This window comes from Chelonoidis abingdonii, chromosome 2, assembly GCF_003597395.2.
Source record: "Chelonoidis abingdonii isolate Lonesome George chromosome 2, CheloAbing_2.0, whole genome shotgun sequence".
NCBI classification, from domain to species: domain Eukaryota; kingdom Metazoa; phylum Chordata; order Testudines; family Testudinidae; genus Chelonoidis; species Chelonoidis abingdonii.
In genome coordinates, this window is record NC_133770.1 from 288666160 (window position 1) to 288688632 (window position 22473).

The 22473-nt window shown below is 41.7% G+C and overlaps 1 protein-coding gene across 2 annotated transcripts in view; it reads left to right on the forward strand.

The window, feature by feature from the left end:
• The window catches only part of KHDRBS3 (KH RNA binding domain containing, signal transduction associated 3), a 210730-nt gene that overhangs the window by 129021 nt on the left and 59236 nt on the right, over positions 1 to 22473 (forward strand). For both annotated transcript variants that reach the window (XR_012655399.1, XM_075063268.1), the window contains exon 6: positions 18312 to 18504. Coding sequence is in view for 1 of the 2 variants with exons in the window: in XM_075063268.1 (XP_074919369.1) it covers positions 18312 to 18504 (193 nt within the window). In the remaining variant the exon portion in view is untranslated. The remainder of the gene's footprint in view (positions 1 to 18311; positions 18505 to 22473) is intronic.

A 22473-nucleotide genomic window follows, 5' to 3' on the forward strand; every position in this document is an offset into this window, starting at 1 on the left:
CACATTCACAATTTATCACCACCACACGACGGTACCTCACGGTTTTTGTGGCTGAACCATCAACACTTTCAGTTCACTGTACTTCCGTTTGGCTTTTCTTCTGCAGCTCCGCGTGGGTTCACAAAATGCAATGGCTGTAGTGCGACCGCCCTCCTTCCAGCATCGTTTGGGTACACGTCTACCAGTAACTCGACGATTGGATCACTTTCGAGGGACTTCCCAGTTACAAGTGTCGCATAACCTGCGCGTTGTCAAAGGCCTCTCAGGAGCCTAGGCCTGAATGATCAACACAGAGAAGTCTACTCATGAGACCCACGCAGAGAATAGACTTCATAGGAAGCGGTTTCTGGACTCCAATCTGGCCAGACGCCTGGCAGTCGTGTTTTCAAGCAATGGCTTCAATTATTCGAGGTCTTTCAAACCTTCCCCAACAACGTCGGTGCCACACCTGCCTCAAGCGTAGTAGGTCACATGGCCTCTTGCACCTTCATGACCAAAGCATGCGAGGCTACGCCTCCGTCCCTTTCAGACCGTTGGCTTGCTTCAATATACCAACCACGTAGAGACAGCCTGGACTCGGTGCCTCTCACTATTTCCGGAAGGTTCTGGGCTCCCTAACCTGGTGGCTAAACCTTACGAGACATTAGTGAGTTGTTTAGAAACCGATGAGGTAAAATGTCAAAAACTGCTCGAGAAGAATCCAAAGTGACTTGAAGGAACCTCAAGCTGCAGAGAATCCACCAAGCAACCGACCATTGCCCAACGCTAATGAGAAGGAAAACCTCCCAGGGCCTTCGCCAATCCCGCCCCTGGAGGATCCTTCCGACCCCAGGCGATCAGCTAAACCCTGACATATGGGCAAGACTCACCGCAGCTAGCACCCAAGAAGAATTCTGCAAGTAACCCATCCCATCCCATCCAACATCCCCCTCCAAGACCATTGAAGCAGACTATCTTCTGCCGAATATCAAGATCCAATTGCCAATTAAACTATTCATCATAATCCTCCTATACTCTTACACTTAACTAAAGCCAGATAAGTCCCTTTGGTCCCAACTAACTCTCGGAAGGCTGTCCAGGAAACTTTCACTGCCCCTAATTGTTAGAAACCTTCGCTAATTTCAAGTGCGAAACTTCCTAATATCCATTTGTACCATTTGTCCCGTGTACATTATACAAACTTTAAATAATTCCCCTCCCCTAACGTTAATCCCTGTAATTAATAGAGCAAGCATACCCCGGCAGCTTCTTTTGGCCAGGTAAACAAACCAACTCTTTGAGTCTCCTTCATAAGCATGATTTTTCCATTCCTCGATCATCCTAGTAGCACCTCCTCCTCTGAAACCTTCCAGTTTGAATCATCCCTTCTTAAACAGGGAAACCAGAACTCCACAAATCCAGTGGGGGTCTCACCAAGCGCCGTATATACGACAAACTAACACCTCCTTCCCTTGCTGAAATACCTCGCCTGAAATCATCCTAACACGCTTTCTTTTAAACACCATAATACAATTGGTCAGGCTTCAACAATCCCTGCCACCCATACCCAAGGTCCTTTTCCTCTCCGTCATCAACTTGATCGGCTCCCCAAAACGTATCTAAATCTTATTATAATCCTAAGTGCATGACTTGCACTTTTCAGCATATAATTCATCCTATTAATATGACTTTCCAGTTACAAAGGGTTCCAGAAATTTCTCTCCTGAATAGTATCCCCCCCGTCTTCTCGTGAGCATACTCCCAGCCTTGGTCATCCCGCAGAAAAACTTTATTAACGACATTCCCCTCTGTGCCAAGGTCAGTAAACAAAAGGTTAAATAAGATTCGGTCCCAAACCGATCCTTGAGGGACCTTCACAGTAACTCCTTCCAGCCGACAATTCACCCTTCAGTACGACCCGCACATAGCCTCTGCACCTTCGTACCCAAGCACGCGAGGCCTAACGCTCATCCTTTCAAACCTGGCTTACTCCATAATACCAACACTGAGATGCAGCCGCTGGGACCGGTGCTCAACTATTCCTGGAAGGTTTGGCTCCCTAAGACCTGGTGGCAAAACCCCAATCTATCTGTGCCAGGATGCCATTCCCACCGCACCGCAACCCTAGATCCCCTAACATGGACGCGCATCTCTGGTATGGGGTGGCCCACCTCGAAGGGCCTATGCGCATTCAAGGCTCTGGTCGCCTCGAGCTGGCCCTTGCACATAATGTGCAGAAACTGAAGAATGGTCCCTCTGCATGCCAGGAGTTCGAGAACCATCTCCAAGGGCCCGTGTGTAACTCAGTGTCATTGAACACACAATCAGCCAATGTTAAAAAAAGAAGCAGGGTGTGAGCACTCCTGCCTCTTGTGTCAGAAGCTCGTCCACCTCGTGGACTTGCGTAGCCTGGACTCGAATTCAAAGTAGCCCTTTCCCTCACAGTTCAAACAACTCTGGTGGATACCCAGCAAATCCTTCCTGTCTCACGAGTGGTCGATCTCTGGAACAATCAATCCATTCGATTTCTGGAAGTGGGGGTTTTCCCTAACCTTGCCTCCCTAAGAAGAAACAGAAAATGCCAGGTGTTCTGCTCCTTCAGGGATGTCCGGCCCTCCCTCCAGATGCAGTTTCTGTCCCCTGGAAGAACCTAACTCTATCCTCCCAACTGGTTCCGCTCGTCCACAATAGTCTTTAATCAAGCCCGCAGGAACACACCCACGAAATTCTGATTCCTCCAGCGTGGCCGAGGCCAGCACTTGGTACACACATGTTTCGACTCCTCATGGCGACCCGATGCCTGCCACTCTGGCCGGATTCCATAAACAACAGGGACTTCAGCAGGCTTCAACCAATCCAGACCTGCAGTCTCGTTACTCACAGCATGGTGCTGCGGGTGAGCCAGTCCCATTGCGTTGCTCTGTATCAGTCCAACAGAGTCTGCATGGGCAGTAGGAACCTTCCACTAGGAATGAAATATCTGGCCAAGTGGAAACTTTCCCCTGTGCGCTCAGGAAATCATCCCCAGGCCAGATGTCCGTTGCCTACGTTCTTGGACCTACCTCTGTCCTGAAGAGAACGGCAGCGTCTCTTCCATAACGTGCATCGGCAAGCCATCTCCCGCCTTCCACCAGGGGATGGCCCCAATCAATCTTCTCTATACCAAGTTTCAAGGTCTCAAGGGATTGAGACATTGTACCTCAGTCAGAACACCCGAACCCCTACCTGGGAAATCCAACTGGGCCAGCCAAGCTTAAGGTGTTTTCGAAACAGCGGCCAACCTGTTCGCACGTATTTCTTGGAAGAACAGCCTGCCGTCGCCTATACTCAGCAAGATAGTATCTGAAGCTTCGGCTGACAGCGGACCTCCCGTAACGGTATCCATAAGACAAGGTACAACTGCACCCAGCCCCTCTTTCGCCTAAGGTGGTGCCACTTTTCATATCAACAAGACATCTTCCTCCTAGTCTTTTTTCCCGAAAGCGACCAATCCTCGACAAAGCCTGCACCAACCAGACGTTCCTTTATAGTCGAGAAACAAAACCCTCGAAGTCACTTCAGCTTCTTTGTATCTCTGTGTCATAAACAGAGTACTGGAGTTAATAGAACAGAATACTTTTAATCTCCTTTTACTGTAGGGGTAATCAACATAAGCCTGGTGTTTATACCTGACAGAAAGGACCAATCACAGAACAGAATATTTCAAATCTTAGGGGAAAAGTTGTGTTGTTGCCGTATTGTGGTTTGTCACTCTGGGCTCAAAGGACAGAAACCGTGCAACCAGTTCTCCAATTCCCTGATACAAGCCCTTAATAAGTCAAACAGTGATACTAGATAGAGAAAACGAGTTAGGCATGTTTTTTTATTTTGCAAAATGTGCATTGCTGGAAAGGAAGTCAAATTTGTTTTTTGCTGAAAAGATTATTTGTTACTAACTTAGCCCTGGGAAAGATGCCCAGTGCCTATAGCAAAAAAACCCTGTACAACCATCCTTATAATTACAAAAATATGTTTTCTCTCTTAAATAAAGTTTTGTTAAAGAAACCTGATTGTTTATCTGGTGTGGAGACCCAGGGAGGGTTTCTGGGATCCCAAGGGAATGGTGGGAAAAGGAGGGAAGGGGAAAAAGAGCTATCCTCTGTGTAGATTACTTCTACTCTCAGAAGAGTCCTGGGAGGGAAAGAGAGGGGAAGGAGGTGAAATTTCTCTCTTAAGAGTCAGGATCCCCTGATCAACATGACCCAGGGTAACCCAGGGAGGGAAGCCTGGGAAAGAGGCAACAGTGGGGAAAGGGTTACTTCTTTGTGTGTAAGAACCAGAGGAATCTGTGTGGGGTTCCCCGGGAAGTTGGGGGACCAGAGGTACCAGTACCAGGCACTGGAATTCCTGGTTGGTGGCAGCGCTACAGGTTCTAAGCTGGTAATTAAGCTTAGAGGAATTCATGCTGGTACCCCATCTCTTGCATGCTAAGGTTCAGAGTGGGGATTGTACCATGACACTGTGGCAGACCGGATGAAAGGCCTGCTGGTCTCATCCCAACGAATTTCATCTTGGGTAACATCCTGCATCCGTACATGCTATGATTTGGCTCACGTTCCAGCTAGCCACCTCACCATCCATTCTACTCTGGCTCAAGCTTCATCTGCCGCCTTCCTGGCCCATGTTCCTGTCCAGGAAATATGTTGGGCAACTACCTGGTCATCGATTCACACCTTTGCCTCACATTACGCATTGGTTCAGCAGTCCAGAGATGATGCAGCATTTGGCTCAGCAGTTTTGCATTCTGCAACAACTCACTTCGACCTCACAACCTAGGTAAGGCTTGGGAATCACTTAATTGGAATCGATATGAGCAAGCACTCAAAGCAGAAAAGACGGTTACTCACCTTTGTAACTATTGTTCCTCGAGATGTGTTGCTCATATCCATTCCAAACCCGCCCTCCTTCCCCTCTGTCAGAGTAACCGGCAAGAAGGAACTGAAGGGCCGTTGGGTCGGCCAGGGTATATATCCGGCGCTATAATGGCGCCACTCCATGGGGCGACCCAGCCGACCCACCGAGTGTTGCTAGGATAAAAATCATCCGACGAACGTGCACGCGGCATGCGCACACCTAATTGGAATAGATATGAGCAACATATCTCGAAGAGCAACAGTTACAAAGGTGAGTAACCATCTTTTCTTCAGCGGGCTTCTGGTAGGTTGTGGCCCCAGAAGTTTTGGCTACTAACAGTAAGGTGGCTGTGTTTCTTTTTGAAACCCGAGAGCGCAGTTGAAAATGACATCTGAAGAATGTGCTGTGCTTCTTGAAGATGATAAATTAGAGATATCTGGGGCTGTGGGAGGACTCTACATATAAATCACAGAGTATGATATAAGAATAGACCATTAGATCATGTAGTCTGACCTTCTGTAAATCCCAGGCCATTACATTTCACCCAGTTACCCCTGTATTGAGCTCAATATTTTATTTGACTAAAGCATATCTTTTTCCAGAAAGGCATTTATTCTTAATGTAAAGATGTCAAGACATGGAGAATTTACCATTTCCATGTATCAGGCGTGAACACCCTTGTAACTTGAACATGTAAGACATACTGATTTTCAGCTAGAAACTGCAAAAGTGGCAGCAATTCCAGAGTGTGGCCAAGGTAGAATGGCTTGGTAGGATTGGATGTTTTGAACTATGGGCATTAATTAAATAAGGAACTATTGGAAGAGCCCCTGGGTGCCAGATAATCTTAGACTCATTTGAACTGACATGCGTTAGAAATTACGCAGGGAAGGATTTATCCCTCTTAGTGCTCTGGGAGCGAATATGCCTCTTTGAATTAATTAAGCAAGGTTTTACTATTATGAATATAATTCATAGTATTAAATAGAACACATTGACAAAACTTCTGGCTTAAAGCTGTTTGTAATAATGCCGTGGCAGCTGGTAATAGTTTAACAATGGCTGTCCATATTTTATTCCCATAATGGGATTTCAATGGTTATATTAAAAGTTAGTGCATCTTTGCTATTATTTCTCATGAAAATAGCATCTTGTGATATCAGGAGATGCTGTTCTGAGATCTCAGTTATAAATTTAATCTATAATGGTTTAACCGTGCGGTTCAGTAATGCACAACAGTTTAGGCCTGGAAGTAAATAGTACATAGTAACAGATGTCTACAATTGAGAACTATTAATAGGGATATTTGAAGGGGGAAAAATAGGGTACACTTTTAATTCATTGGAATAAATGGATTTTTGTGGTACAGAAGAAGTAAATTGTAAAAATTTGGACTTTCCCTCCTAAGTAGACAGTTTGCATCTATTGTATCCAGTTGAAACAGAAGGAGATGTTTAGATTGAATCTATTAATTTATTTCTCTCATTGTATGGGTAGAATATTCTTTATCCAGGTTATATGTTCCTAGCGGCAGATTCTTGCTGAGAATAAGGTATTATTCTAAAAAGAGCCAGTGCAGATTTGAAAAAGGAAAGGCAATACATATCAGGAATTGATCCTATCAAATAAAGTGTTTCAAGAAAAATCAGAGTAGTTCTGTAAACGGGTTAGGTCTCACCACCCACGGCACCTCCTGCTGGTGATTTCGGGAATTAGCTCGATTCCAGTGGAGCACCCCCTCCTGGCAGTGTCCCGTCCATTGTTCTGCCCTCTGTTTTCCGCTGCTGTCGCTGGACATGCGTTGCTCCCTGCTCGGCGGTGTCCTCTTCGAGGCCACTGCCCTCCGGCAGTGTCCCTTAGTCCATCTGGACCCCCTTCCAGGGGTCGATGATCAGCAGTCCGACATTCCAGCCACCATATGCAACCACACACCCCAAAGTCTAATCCCTCTTGTCAGGGATCGGGTGTAGTCTATAATGTCCGCTCCCTATGGCTAATGGCTGGGTGTACTGCAAGGAGGAAGGGGGGGACCCAGGTCTGCCCTCTACTCTGGATCCCAGCCCAGGGACCCTCTGGCGTCAGCCTCGCTGTCCTCTTTCTTTCCCTTCCTCTGTCTGTTTCCCTGGGCGGTTTCCCCTATGGCCCCTTGCACCCACTAGGCCCTTCCCTTCAGGGCCTGCAGCCTGGCGGCTATGGGCTAGAGCCTTCTAGCCTCCCTGAGTCTGCCCAGCACTGCACTGTCCACGGTGCTAGTCTTCCCCTTGGAGACTGACCTTCCCCTGTCAAAGGCCTAGGACAGACTGACCGCTCCTGCTCTGGGCAGCCTTTATATATGGGTGAGCCTGGCCCTGATTGGCTCCCCATAACCCCTTTTCTGATTGGCTCCCGGGCTGTGCAGGCTCCCTGGCCTGCCACAGCCCATCCTCCCAGGGAGTGGAGCAGTCTGCCCCACTACAAGTTCCCAAAGCTATCTGCCCCAATTAGAAATGGGCTAAATTCCTCCAGAAGACTAAATAAAACAGGAGAAAAAGATGAAGGTAATCTTAAATGCACGGAAAAATCTCATTTGTGAGAAGCAAATACTTCAGACAAATCAGTTTATCCTCTAGTGCATAAAGAAGCTGAGAAGAATGGGAACAAAAGAAAAGTGCACCTTTCCCCTTTTTTACTGCTCCATGGCAATGAAGATACTCTTTTCAGCTGATGAAACGTAGACTGGGATGGACCTAATTTTATTTCATCTCTAACCCTAGTAAACAGTATACATGGTGCTAAGAGAGACTATATTTACTCAGAATGTCTTTCAAAGTGTTAGAAATATTCTTCATACAAACAGTGGGGGAGAGGAAGCAATAAGTATAAAAATAAGTCTTTATATAATACTATTCCTTCTAGTTGGGTACAAAAGCTAAAGATGACATTTCAGCATTAACAGTTCTTTCAGGTGTAATACAGACATGTAATACTAATGTTGTGTAATTTTTATTCCAGTGACAAATGTACTGTGGTGAAATCTGAAATGCCTTTTTGGTAGGACTGTCAAGCAATTAAATAAATTAATAGTGATTAATCATGTTGTTAAACGATAATAGAATACTATTGTTTAAATATTTTGGATGTTTTCTGTATTTTCAAATATATAGATTTCAATTACAACACCAAATACTAAATGTACTAAATGTACGGTGCTCACTTTATATTTATTTTTATTACAGTTGTTTGCACTGTAAAAAACAAAAGAAATATTTTCAATTCACCTTACACAAGTACTGTAATGCAATCACTTTACCATGAAAGTTGAACTTACACATGTAAAATTATGCATTCAAAAATAAAACAATGTAAAACTTTAGAGCCTACCAGCAGAAGGGTCATTTTCTTTTTTGGTGGTTAGGGTTCTGTAGTTTCCACATCAGAGCATTGCTCTTTTTAGACTTCTGAAAGTATACTCCACACCCTCTCATCCCTCTCAGATTTTGGAAGGCACTTCAGAGTCTTAAACCTTGGGTCGAGTGCTGTCGCTGTCTTTAGAAATCTCACATTGGTACCTTCTGTGCATTTTGTCAACTCTGCAGAGAAAGTGTTCTTAAAACGAGCAACATGTGCTGGATCATCATCCCAGACAGCTATAACACGATATACCTGGCAGAACGTGGGTAAAACAGAGCAGGAAACATACCATTCTCCCCCAAGGAGTACAGTCAAAAATTTAATTTACACAATTTTTTAACTAGCATCGTCAGCATGGAAGCACCTCAGAAATGGTGGCCGAAGCATGAAGGGGTATACGAATGTTTAGCATATATGGCATATGAATACCTTGCAACGCCGACTACACAAGTGCCATGCAAACGCCTTTTCTCACTTTCTGGTGACATTGTAAATAAGAAGCGGGCAACATTATCTCCTGTAAATGTTAACAAACTTGTTTATCTTAGCGATTGGCTGAACAAGAAGAAGGACTTAAGTGGGTTTGTAGACTCTAAAGTTTTATATTTTGGTTTTTTTGAGTGCAGTTATGTAACAAAAATAATTACATTTGTAAGCTGCACTTTTACGATAAAGAGATTGCGCTATGGTACTTGTATGAGGTGAACTGAAAAATACTATTTCTTTTTATATTTTTTGTTATAAATATTTACACTGTAAAAATGATCAAGTGAGCACTATACACTTTGTATTCTGTGTTGTAACAGAAACCAATATACTTGAAAATGTAAAAAAAAAAAAAAATCCAAAATATTTTTTAAATTTCAATTGGTATTCTGTAGCACAGTGCAATTAAAACTGTGAATAATAGCTATTATTTTTTAATCTCGATTGCTTTTTTTGAGTTAATCGTGTGAGTTAACTGCTTTTAATCGACAGCCCTACTTTTTAGGTTTTTCTTGTCTCTTTAGTTAATAGGAGATGTATTTAAATAAATTCAGGCAACTATCCTCAGCATTAGAGTACATAACAAATATGTAGAAAACATCTTGTATTTCTGGTAGAGTGTTCTAATTTTATTTATGAGAAAGGCCCTCTTTAATTTACGTTTTTTCTACTGTAATTCATACACTTGACAGTTGATCAACTATCAGCTTCAGTTGGAGAACAAATAAATAGTTATTGATGATAATTGCAGTTGTTGAAATTAAGTATGTATTTCCAGAGACTCATTACTGGTATTTGCATACTAATTCCAAATAAAATGTACCTTATTCTAACGTGGTTAATTTACCTTCCTGACATTATTTTATGGCTATTTGCAAATGAGATTACCAATATAACATAATTTCTATTTTTATTTAAAAAAAACAGACAAATATTCAGTTTATTAGCTTCTAATATTCTTAATGGACATTCAACATTATAGTTTTAAAATGTAACTTTTTATTGAAAACTTTTGGCAACAATCACATAGTCCTTGAATTCAAGAGGCAGCAGGGATCTTACCCTTTGTGTGCTTCCAGGGGTTGTAAAGCATGACAATGGGAGTAGGGAGGGAGTGGAGCCTGCAGAACTAGCTGAGCAAACTGAGGAGACAGGCTGTACCTATGCTAAAGGAGGTGATTCACTGCTCAAAAATGGAAGAAGTAGAATAATGGAGATCCCAATAATGGAGAACTTCCCTTGCCGCCGCTGGGAAGTTCTAGACGAGCAAAAGATGGAATGCTGCTTCTTAGCCAAAAGACTCTAGTGGACTTCTTCAAGTTTATCAAATTCCTGGAGGATGGTATAAAAGAATGTGCTCATGAGCAGTCCAGGGACAGCACCTTCATAGCAAATACAGCATGCTCCCTGTTCTAGCAATTGCATTGCCGGTGGACTGTGAGGGTTCTCTCAACATTCATATAAGTCTGTGACTGTTAGGTTTTGTTCTCCTCAGAAATAACCCTAGCCATTTTGCAAGCCAGGACAGAAGGTGTTTTCATGTTGACCTTGTGTTCCCTCCACTGAATGGCTTAGGGGAGCGGGGAAGCTGGCTAATCAGTATGGCACCAACCCCAGAAAACAAAAGAAAAACAGCTGAGCAATACAGTGCCACTTGGAAGAAGGCACCCAGGGTGACTGCTTTGCTTGCCCATGCCTAGAATTGGTCTTGGCTGTTAAGTATCTGGTAAAATTCATAGCCCTAGTGTGTAGGTCCATGAATTGCTATGAGCATGTGCAGACTGAAGGTGAAGCTAAGAAGAAAGGAAAGGTATAACAAAAGCAATATAATAGGGCTTGTCAAATAATATTTGGCAAGAATGTAAATGTAATGTATTTGAATAATGTCTGAGTTATTTAATTCATAGTTAGATACTATTTGGCAATTATGTTCTACAACTTTTGAAATGCACTGAATACATTTACCAGATATTTATCTCTGTTGTTCAGTCAGATCTAGTATTAATTACATTGTCAATCAACTGCTATTTGATAAATTTTAAAAAAACATACAAATAAAATACAGTTCATATTAAAAATTACATAGCTGTTTCTCTGTTTAATTGCAAGAGACTTGGTATACCAGGGAAGAGGTGAAACAGATGTATTTCATTTTAGATATGTCATAAGGCATGCTGGCCCTTTTAAGTGAGGTTCAGGGTTCAGCTTTGCTCTGGCATGAAGGGAGTAGTAGCTGCTTGTGGGCCTTTCTACAGGGAACACGCCAGTAGAGGGAAGAACCAGACCTGTTGTAGGTGCTTATGGAGAATCTGAAACTCAGTGGTTAACCATGCCTGAGGAGAAGGCTTGAACATCAGGGTTGTTCTGTGTAAGTGTATGATTTTTTTTCTGTTCGAGGTTTGCTTAAACCAGATATTCCATGAGTGCTACTTTCTAGGGAGTCCGTAGTTTTGTTGTCATTGAACCAGACCCCAGAATCAGGAGGGGTAAGGATTGTCTGCAGTGAACTGGGGAAGCAGCTCTAGCTTACAAGTTACCATGTATTGAGTACATTTTTCAAATCCTTCGTAGAGGTAGCTTCTATAATTTCATTCAATAAGAAGGATGGTTTAATTGACGGGGTGCTGTGCTGAGACTCAATTCTGGGTTTCCCCCCTGACACCTAATGCAAGCTTTGTGTGACTTTGGGCAAGTCACTTAGGGAAAAGGACTTCTCTTCTTCCAGTGGGATATTGTGAAGATAGAAATCCATTAATGATTATGAAGTGCTCAGGTACTAGAATGATGAGGATTATACAAATATTATTATTTGTTGGATTACTAGACAAATAATAGTGGGGTCATTGACCAGGACCCCATTGTGCTAAGTGCTGTACAAGCACAGAACAAAAATGATGGTTCCTACCCTGAAGAGTTTACAATCTAAGACAAGCAACAACAGGTGGGTATAGACAGATAAATGGGAATACAGTAGAACCATGAGACAGTATTGGTCCGTATGATAAGCAGTTTAACAGTTATACACATTTTTGTAGGCCTTATGGCAAAAGAGAATTTGAAAGAGGATAATGAGGTATCTCTGCAGGTGTTTACTAGGACAGTGATTCTCAACCAGGGGTATGTGAACCCCTGGGGTACACAGAGGTCTTCCAAGGAGTACATCAACTCATCTAGATATTTGCCTAGTTTTACAACAGGCTACATAAAAAGCACTAGCAAAGTCAATACAAACTAAAATTTCATATAGACAATGATTTGTTTATACTGCTCTATATACAATACACTGAAATGTAAGTGAAATATTTATATTCCAATTGATTTATTTTACAATTATAAGGTAAAAATGAGAAAGTAAGCAATTTTTCAGTAATAGTGTTCTGTGACAGTTTTGTATTTTTATGTCTGATTTTGTAAGCAAGTCCTTTTTAAGTGAGGTGAAATTTGGGGGTACACAAGACAAATCAGACGCCTGAAAGGGGTTCAGTAGTCTAGAAAGGTTGAGAGTCACTGGACTAGGAGTTCTTCCCAAAGGTGTGAGGTGGAATCAGAGAAAGCACAACACAGCTTTTTTTAAAAATTAATAAGGGGGCAGTGGAGACCTATGTCATAGGCTGATCAGAGGTAAGAGTCAAGGTTTTGATAGTGAATGAGACATGATAGATATGGTTGGATTAGGCCTTGAAGGGCCTTGAAAGTGAAGACAAGCAGTTTGTTTAAAGAGAGAAAGAAGAGGGAGCTGATGAAGGGATGCAAAGAGAGGTTTGCCCATGATCAAAGAGATGGATAGGAGAATGATCTCTGCAGCAGGATTCTGAATTCATGTGAGTGGAGCAAGATTACATTTGTCACAGCTGGAGAAAAGGATGTTAAAGTAATCAAGATGTGAGATGATGAGAGCCTGGACAAGAATTTAAACTGTGTGGTTGGATAGGAAAATTCGTATCTTAGAGATGTTATGCAGAAGTCATCTGCAAGATTGAGACATAGTCTAGATGTGAAGAACATAAGAACGGTCATACTGGATCAGACCAAAGGTCCATCTAGCCCAGTATCCTGTCTTCTGACAGTGGCCAATGCCAGATGCCCCAGAGGGAATGAACAGAACAGGTAATCATTGAGCGGTCCATCTTCCATTGCCCATTCCCAATGCTCCTCTGCCATGTACATTGGCAAACTGGACAGTCTTTATGCAAAAGAATAAATGAACACAAATCTGACATCAGGAATTATAACATTCAATATCCAGTTGGAGAACACTTCAGTCTCCCTGGACACTCAATAACCAACTTAAAAGTGGCAATTCTTCAACAACAAAAACTTCAAAAATAGACTCCAATCAGAAACTGCAGATCTGTAATTAATTTGCAAACTAGACACCATCAAATTAGGCCTGAATGAAGACTGGGAATGGATGAGTCCCTACAAAAACTATTTTCCCCCTTCTGATACTCACACCTTCTTGTCAACTGTTTGAAATGGTCCACCTTGTTTACACTGGCCTCATTAGCGCTACCAATGTGATTTCCATCCCTTCTTGTCAACTGTTGAGAATAGCCCACTTCCACCTTAAGTGAATTGGCTCGTTAGCACTGACACCCCCCCCCCCTTGGTAAGGCAACTTACATCTTTTCATATGCTGTGTATTTATACCTCCCTCTTTAAGGTGCCACAAGGACTACTCATTGTAGAGATGGGACACCATCCCTGCCCATCCTGGCCAACAGCCATTGATGGGACTATCCTCCATGAATGTATCTAGTTCTTTTTTGAACCTTATTATAGTCTTGGCCTTCACAATATCATCAGGAAAAGAGTTCCACAGGTTTGCTGACCTAGAGAGAGGTCTGAGTCAAAAATGATATTCAGGTTACGGGCCTGACTGACAGGCACAATGGTGGTGTTTCAACAGTGATCAAGAAAGGAAACAGAGGGGGGAAAAAAGGGAAGATTAAGAGCTCTGTTTTCGCCATATTGAACTTGAACTGATGGCTAGACCTCTGCAAGAAGATAACAGAGAGACAGGCCAAGATTTTAGTTTTCATAGAATCATAGAAGATTAGGGTTGGAAGAGACCACAGGAGGTCATCTAATCCAATCCCTGCTCAAAGCAAGACCAACCCAACTAAATCATTCCAGCAAGGGCTTTGTCAAGACAGGCCTTGAAAATCTCTAAGGAGGTTTTTCCACCACCTCCCTTGGTAACCCATTCCAGTGCTTCACCACCCTCCTAGTGAAATAGTTTTTCCAAATATTCAGCCTAGACCTTCCCAGCTGCAACTTGAGACCATTGCTCTTGTTCTGTCATCTGCTACCACTGAGAACAGCCTAGCTCCATCCTCTTTGGAACCCACCTTCAGGTAGTTGAAGGTTGCTACCAAATCTCCCCTCACCCGTCTCTTCTACGGACTAAATAAGCCCTGTTCCCTCAGCCTCTCATCTTAAGTCACATTCCCCAACCCCCTAATCATTTTCGTTGCCCTCTCCTGGACTCTCTCCAGTTTATCCACATTCTTTCTTATCCACATCCACATCCTTCCCAAAACTGGATGCAATACTCCAGGTGTGGCCTCACCAGTGCTGAATAGAGGGGAATATTCACTTCCCTCGATTTGCTAGCAGTGCTCCTACTAATGCAGCCTGATATGCTGTTAGGCTTCTCGGCAGCAAGGGCACACTGTTGACTCATGTCCAGCTTCTCATCCACTGTAATCTCCAGGTCCTTTTCTTGCTAAGCGACAATTCTGCAGAAAAAGAGGGGATTACAGTGGACAAGAAACTGGATATGAGTCAACAGTGTTTTCAGAGTTTTAGTTTTTAGAGATGATGACAGGTTTGGAGTAGAGAATTAGATCTGTGAGTCATCAGCATAGCAATGGTAGTTAAATTTGTGTTTGCAGATGAGGGCTGGTCTACACTACGGGGGAAAATCGATTTTAGATACGCAACTTCAGCTACATGAATAACGTAGCTGAAGTCGAATATCTAAAATGGATTTACTCACCCGTTCTCACCACGCGGGATCGATGTCCGCGTCTCGCCATGTCAATTCCGGAACTCTGTTGGGGTTGGTGGAGTTCCGAAATCGATATAAGCGCACTCAGGGATCGATATATCGCGTCTAGATGAGACGCGATATATCGATCCCCGAGCAATCGATTTTAACCCGCCGATACGGCGGGTAGTCTAGACGTGGCCTGAGATTACCCAAGAAAAAGGTGCGGAGGGAGAGTTGGAGGAAGGAGACCAAAGACAAAGACCTGTGGAACCCCCATTGAAAATTGGTAGGGAGGATGGAGAGAATCCTCTAAAGGGCATGCTGACATGCTTCTTTGACCATGGGATGCCATTCTGGGAAGAAGTTCTGCTGGAAAGAGATTGGACCCATCTCACCAAGGAGAGGAAGAACATTTTTCCGCACCAGCTAGCCAACGTAACGAGGAGGGCTTTAAACTAGTTTCAGTTGGGGTGGGTGACAAAAGCCCACAGACAGGTATAAAAATTATCTTAACAGAGGGTTAGATGCGGGGTGAGGGGGATTACAATAGGGTTCAAGGGAGAACAAGAAGGCAACGAGTGGGAGAATCTGATTAATGTTTTAGATGCCTATATACAAATGCAAGGAGTATGGGGAATAAACAGGAAGAACTTGATGTATTAGTACATAAGCTAAATTATGATTTAATTGTCATTGCAGAGACTTGGTGAGATAAGTCTCATGACTAGAGTATTGATATAGAGGGGTATGGCTAGTTCAGAAAGGACAGGCAGGGGAAAAAGGGAAGAATGGTTGCATTATACATAAAGAATAGATATACTTCTTATGAGGGCCACAAGGGGATGAGTGACAGACCAGTTGAGAGTCTCTGGGTAAAGATAAAAGGGTTAAAAATAGGGGTGATGTCATGGTGGGAGGGTCTGCTCTAGACCACCAGATCAGGAAGGTGAGGTGGATGAGGCATTTGTAACAACTGTAGAATTTGGTCAATTAATAAACTTCTTAAAATAGTTTACTTTCTCATCAAAGAATCCTGTTGTGGTTTTTTTTCTTTCCTCTCCCCATCCACCACCTCCACTTCCCTGCATGTATCTGCCTGGTCTCTTGCACCCCTGAGTACTTCTCTCTCCTGAACTACATCATTAAGGAAACTTCTGGCTCTGGCACTGCAGCTGGCTCTTGGTCTATATCTGCTGATATCTCCTGGCACTGACCCTGCTGGTGACCTCAAGCTTTTCTCCCTTTCTTTGCATCCCTTAATGGAAGGTGCTAGGTTTGCTTTTTCTCCTGTAATGCCACTTCTGCAGGTAGTCAGACACATCACTGCAAACCTTGTAGAAGCAGCTATAAAGTAGGAGCTTCAGCTAGCAGCTTGCGACCAGTAAGTACTCAGCAGGCCACACCAGTTACTCATCGTATTGTTCAAAATGTTTTGCCCTTTGCTACCCTGATGAATTATTTCATATGTATCTACTCTGATTATGATCAAACTTTGCACTTCTAAGTTTCTCAGCCAGTGCCACAATTTTTCATGCATTAATATGTTCAGCAGTGATGTAAGGCGATATTAAAACAATTGTACAGATAAGAAAAGCGAGGTGCAGCGTAGTTCTGTGGTTTAATCAAGGTTACACAGGAAGTGTGTATAGATCCCAGATCACCAATACGTTATGTACAAGACAAGCCTGGCCCTCCTTATTTTATATCATATCAGATGAGTCTAAACCTTTCTGCCCAAGTCAGGCTTGTCTAGAATCTATTCTCTCTAATAGCCAGGTTGTAATTGCAAGGGTCACTCTTGCTTCTCTACTTCTTTTGGATGAATTATATAGTATATTTATCTCTCTGGTAGAGAATGGAGTGTATTGTTTTGTTGATGTTACTGTAGATGTATTACAAGATGTGGGCAGTAGAGTGAATCATACCAAGTGTAAATTTTAAACCCTTTCTGTGGAAGAAATAAGATGTTTGTCTAGGTCTTTCTGCTAGCATTTCAAAGGTCATCCATCATCGGTTTTAATACACAAACTAAGCAAAGAACGTAATAGTTTGTAAGCTAATTGCTATCTTTTTTTTTTACATTTAAGAAACATACAGATTTTTATATAGGTTTTTCCTCATTTTTTTTGCTCTTGTATCATATCCTCAAATATAAATCCTGTAGAAAAGGAGTTTGACTAAAGCTTTGTGTGTAGACCAAGTAATTCTGAAGAATTGACTTGCTATCTGTATTTCACACCTATTGATTGTTTATCCAGCACATCATAACATCTTTACCTTCAGCAACTACACTTTTCTGTTGGATTTTATCCTACAATGGAGAAGGTTTTATTTGCCACAGAAGTGCAGCTTCTGTGTCAGTAGCTACACTTCTGTGACAAAGATCTGGGTAACTTCTCCCCACCCTCATTCACTCCACTTGAACAAGTAAAAACATGCCAGACACTAAAGCACAAAAGCAAGGAAATGAAAAGATAAGCCACCAAGCAATACATAGCTGTACTCCTCCACACATCAGCAAACATCTTACCGCTACCATAAAGCACACACGTGGGCAAGGGTATCTTCTATTGTAACCACTTCTCTTACCCCAAAGGCTTTATAGGTTAAAACCAGAACCTTGAACACCACCTGAATTTCATATATCAATCTTATAAAACTCTTGAAATAGGGATGTTATATGCTCCCTGCCTGAAGCACTGATAATCAAGTAAGTGGCTGTGTTTTGCAAGTTTAATGTGTTTCTGTAGCTCTCACCGCAGTACAAGTGTACAGCTATGGCTATATGTTTTAATGTTGTTTCCATAGGGCCAGAAAGGGAAGAAAATCAACTGCTGTCCCCACCTAGTCTCTCCTTTCATCATGTTCCATGAACCATGCAGAGAAATGGATATTAGAAAACATTAGTCCACTAGGGGGGTGGTGAAGCACTGGAATGGATTACCTAGGGAGGTGCTGGAATATCCATCCTTAAAGTTTTTTATGGCCATGCTTGACAAAGCCTTGGCTGGGATGATTTAGTTGGTGTTGGTCCTGCTTTGAGCAGGGGATTGGACTAGATGACTTCCTGAGGTCTCTTCCAACCTTAATATTCTATAATTCTAAGTCTTTACAGGGTCTGAAGGGAGATGGGTCTGATTTCTCTGTGCATGGATCTAAGGGACATGATGTAACCAATAATAGCTCCAAGATAATCCTTTATTTCTTGGAATGGTATTTCCACATCTGAAGGTCAATTTGTTGTGCAATTGACTGATTACTATAATCTCACTCGGAGGCTTCCACGTACACTATCACCAGAAACCTTCACAAGACATTAGTGAAAAATCACCTACATGCAACTTGTGCCTTTGGTAGTACTGTCATACTAAGCGTAACAGAATCAATATGTGAAATACAAATGCCAAACTCTAAATCGCTCTTTTGTAAAGAACCTTTAAACATTGTTCTTAGCGAGCTATAGCAGAGATCACTGAAGCAAAATTGACAAATTACTGGGAAAAACCTTGCAGAAGGAAGACCAAGAATACGAATACGGTATTTAATAAAATTATCTTCTTGTTCATAGGGGCCGTGGAGGAGTGCCACCCCCACCAGCAGGTGTACCAAGAGGGGCACCAGCTCCCAGGGGAGTACCTCCCAGTAGAGGTCCAGTCAGTCGTGCTCGTGGACTTCTAGCCCCCCGAGCAAGAGGAGTACCTCTACCTGCAGGCTACCGGCCTCTGCCACCACCTCCAGCGCAGGAGACATATGGAGAATATGTAAGTGAAACCTTTCAGCTACCTGTTGCCACCACCAAGCATAATCTTCATTATTCTAGTAACAGAAGATTGTGACTGTCATTTTAGAATTCAGTAGAACATCTTTAATCTGCACTTTACTGAACCCCACATCTGAAATCTGCACCAGATTTGGTGGTCTCTTAGCACTTTTACAAAGATTTAGCAGTGTACTGGATATCATATTCTTAAATTTTAGTATCTTTACAAAATACTCTATTACACTTTGCTATCATACCTTAAGCTATAAATAAATCTAAGCTGCAGTTGACAAATGAATGCAGTTATTCTTTTAATGAATTATCCTTTTTTTTTTCTTGTTTTTACTAAACTATAACACTCAAAACTATGTAATGGATCAATTGTCTAGTTGTAAGTGTAAATTAGTGAAGTTCTACTTAATAAGTTTAAGAAAAATGTTAAATTTTAGGTACCAATGCAAGTGGTTTAAAAACCATGCAGTCAGCCATATTCTTCTTTTTCCTTATTTATAGGAATCAGGTTGTGTTATGTTTAAGCAGTTGAAAAAACTTCCATATGTTGAAAATATAATATAAAAATCTTATGAGAGATTTAAAAGAATTCTTGCTGTTGAAAGCTGAGTTATAAGTCTCACATGTTCTATGAGAAAATAATGTGTTAATTTTTTTTACAGTATAGGCATTAAACATTTTAAATAAAAGATGTTTGAGTTCAGGCATATTCTAAATTAGTTTATTTTTAATGTAATATTCAACAGGTGCATGGCAAAGACTGTTAAAGAACAAACTTAATTTTGACTAAATACATAAAGCTAATGGTTTGGAAAAAATGGCTCATTAATCCATTAATTGTACAAATAAAAACGGGTTCAGTATTAAAGACATTACAGAAATTTCCAGGTAGCTAGGTCAAGGGATTTGTTTGTTTATGAAAAGCTTCGGCACTCTGATGATATATTAGGTGATATCTGAGTCCAGGCCTACAGACTGGTCTGAGGATTTGAGTGTTTTATATCTCACAAGTGACCTCCCTGTAGTGGGAGTCTCATGTGGTCTTCCTTTGCCAGAAACAGCATAACTGATGGATTAGATCTTCAGTCTATATCACCCTTGCCCCCCTTTTCCTCCACCCCCCACAAAAAAAACCCACTTTCCTTTATATCACATAATCATAAATATGTGTCTATAGTTTCTTGTCATTTTCTTAGGCCTGTGTAAAGAAACAGAGTTGAATGTAGGCATTGGTTTAGTATCAATTGAGTGATCAACAAAAAGGATTCTTAATAGATTAATATAGTTAATTAGCCCATATGACAAAGTATGTCCTGTTGCCATACCTGATAACACCTAACTGAAGATTGATTGTGTCAAGGTGAGCAATGCATTCAGTAACTTATAATGTCTTTTAAATGTTCCTCATTAAATATGTTCTCACAAACTATTCTCAAGGCATACTCTTCATTGCTGTTGGCAATATATGTTAGAAAATAAATTGAGGTTTGTTAATTAATACATACCTATTGCCTTTATCTGTAGCTGCATGTAGTATGGTAATGATTGGTAGGCTTGTCAGTATATTGAGGTGGACCTAGCTTTGAAAAGAGAATTCTTAGAAAACAATAACAAAGAAAATGAATAAGACACAAAGTAACTTTTAAATGAAATGTTCTCCAATACTATATCACTTGTCTTACAATAGAAAATGGTTGCGCTAGAATGGAAACGCCATTTAAAACCATATTTTATACAATAGAGCCTGCTGTTTCATTTTTAACATTACAATATATTCCCAGACATAAATTGTGCTGTGATGAAGTTACAGTTGATTACATATCTGTAGCTCCAGGGTAAAAAGATTAGAGAACTGTTCTGTTATGCCAAAACCACGATTTACACACCCAGGAACTTCAGCGTTAAGAATAAACTTAAAAGAAATGAAAACATATTAAGGAATAGAAATGCACAGTTAAGGCGCTCAAACAGCCTTAACTCTGTCATGTAGTGACACCATGCAATATAGTTGCAATTATGATTAGTACATTTTAGTGTTTGTAGTCCAATATTAGGTTAAATTGAAGATGCATCACTTTTTTTTCCTCTCAGTGTTAGTTCAGATAGAAGTAAAGGTTGGTGTTCCTTAACTGTGCATTTTATGCCTGACTTTGAATTGCTAATGTTTCTTTTTGAGATAATTACAATATCCCTGTAATGTTTTACCCTTTATTTACTATTATATACTTAACCTTAACTCCATCATCTTCAAGTAATCGTCCACATGGATTCTGCATTTGGGTGCATATGCCTCACGTGTGAGATTAGATTCTTTTGACCAGCGATATCTGTTGGGACTGTGCCTAGGGTCTCAGTGCCCCACCATAGGGCATAAAAAACAGCAGGCCCAGTCATCACTTGGTTCCTTCTTACTGCCTGTGGCAATGAGATATAACTCCTGCAGTGTCTGATTGTCCTCAGTCCACCAGTTTTCTATGATGGCTATTATATCAATATCCTGCTTTATCACAAGGCACTCTAGTTCACCCATCTTATTATTTAGACTTCTAGCATTTGTGTACAAGAACTTTAAAAACTTGTCACTGTTCATTTGTTTGCCCTTTTCTGACGTGTCCAATTCTTTTTTATGTGAATGTTTCTCCTCTGATCTGGCCCTTACATTATCCTCTTCCATCCTCTCCTTCTGACTAAAGCCTAGATAATCTCTATCAATAGTCTCTCCTCTAAGAGAAGTCTCTGTCTGATCCACATGCTCCTCTGCAGCAGTCGGCTTTCCCCCATCTCCTAGTTTAAAAACTGTTCTGCAACCTTTTAAATGTTAAGTGCTAGCATCTGAATAGGAGGTGGGGAAGTCAGATATGTTCCCCTATCAGGAATAGTATAGATTTGGAGCAGCGTAAGGGCGAGAAATCAGATGTCCTCATTTATATTGGAGGTTAGTAACACCCTAGAGTAGGCTGAACTGGATGACCCCAAGCCCATATGATGAAGATGTGAACACACTGCTGCTACAGATGATTGTGAATATTATACTAGCTTTGCTGGGAAGGGAGGATGGCTGTGCCCTTGCAGTCCTTACAAGATTTTTTGTAATAGACACACACCATCACCTGAGGTTGGAGATCTACAAGATGTGGATGGGAAGAAGGTCATTTCTTGAGGATGTTCAAGGAGCTTATAGGAATTGGGACAGTGCTTAACTGCCACTGTCTCAAGGTTGTGTTATATAAAGGATCAGTTTTTAAGGAAAGGAGCTTTTGTACATTACCAGAAGATAAGAGATCAGTTACCTAAAGCAGTTATGTAACTTGCAAAGAATTTTTTTTTAAGTGCATTATGTTCTTTTTCTTCTTGATGCAGAAAGAGGCCTAATAGGTTTGATTGGGTTTTAGGATTTTTCTATTTGCTTTCTTTCTGAGAAATATCAAGGATGATAATTCTAGTATCTCTTGGTTTTGTGGCAAGGCCTCGGAATATGTCTTTCCTATGATAAAAAAACCATGGCACCGAGTCTCAGGACCCAGGTTAGCTGACTCAGGCTTGCGAGGTTCAGGGTGTAGAGCTATAAAATTGCAGCGTATACATTCAGGCTTGGGTTGGACCCCATCCTCTAAGACCCTCCCTTCTGAATCTCAGAGCCTGGGCTCCAGCCCAAGCCCGAACATCTGCATTGCAATTTTTAGACGCGCAGCCCAAGCCCTGCTAGCCCAAGTCAGCCGACCCTGGGCTCTGAGATATGGTGCTACATTTTTTTAATTTCAATATAGATGTACTCTGAGACTTTCTCGCCCTGCTATAATTTTGTTACACTTTAGCCTGAGCCGTGCAAGCCTGAGTCAGATAACCCAGGCCAACTGTGGCCATGCCTGTGGGTCTTCTATTGCGATGTAGACATACCCAGGGAGGTCAAAAGACAGGTTATTCATGAGTTTTTGAACAGCTTATGAGAAGGGGTGAA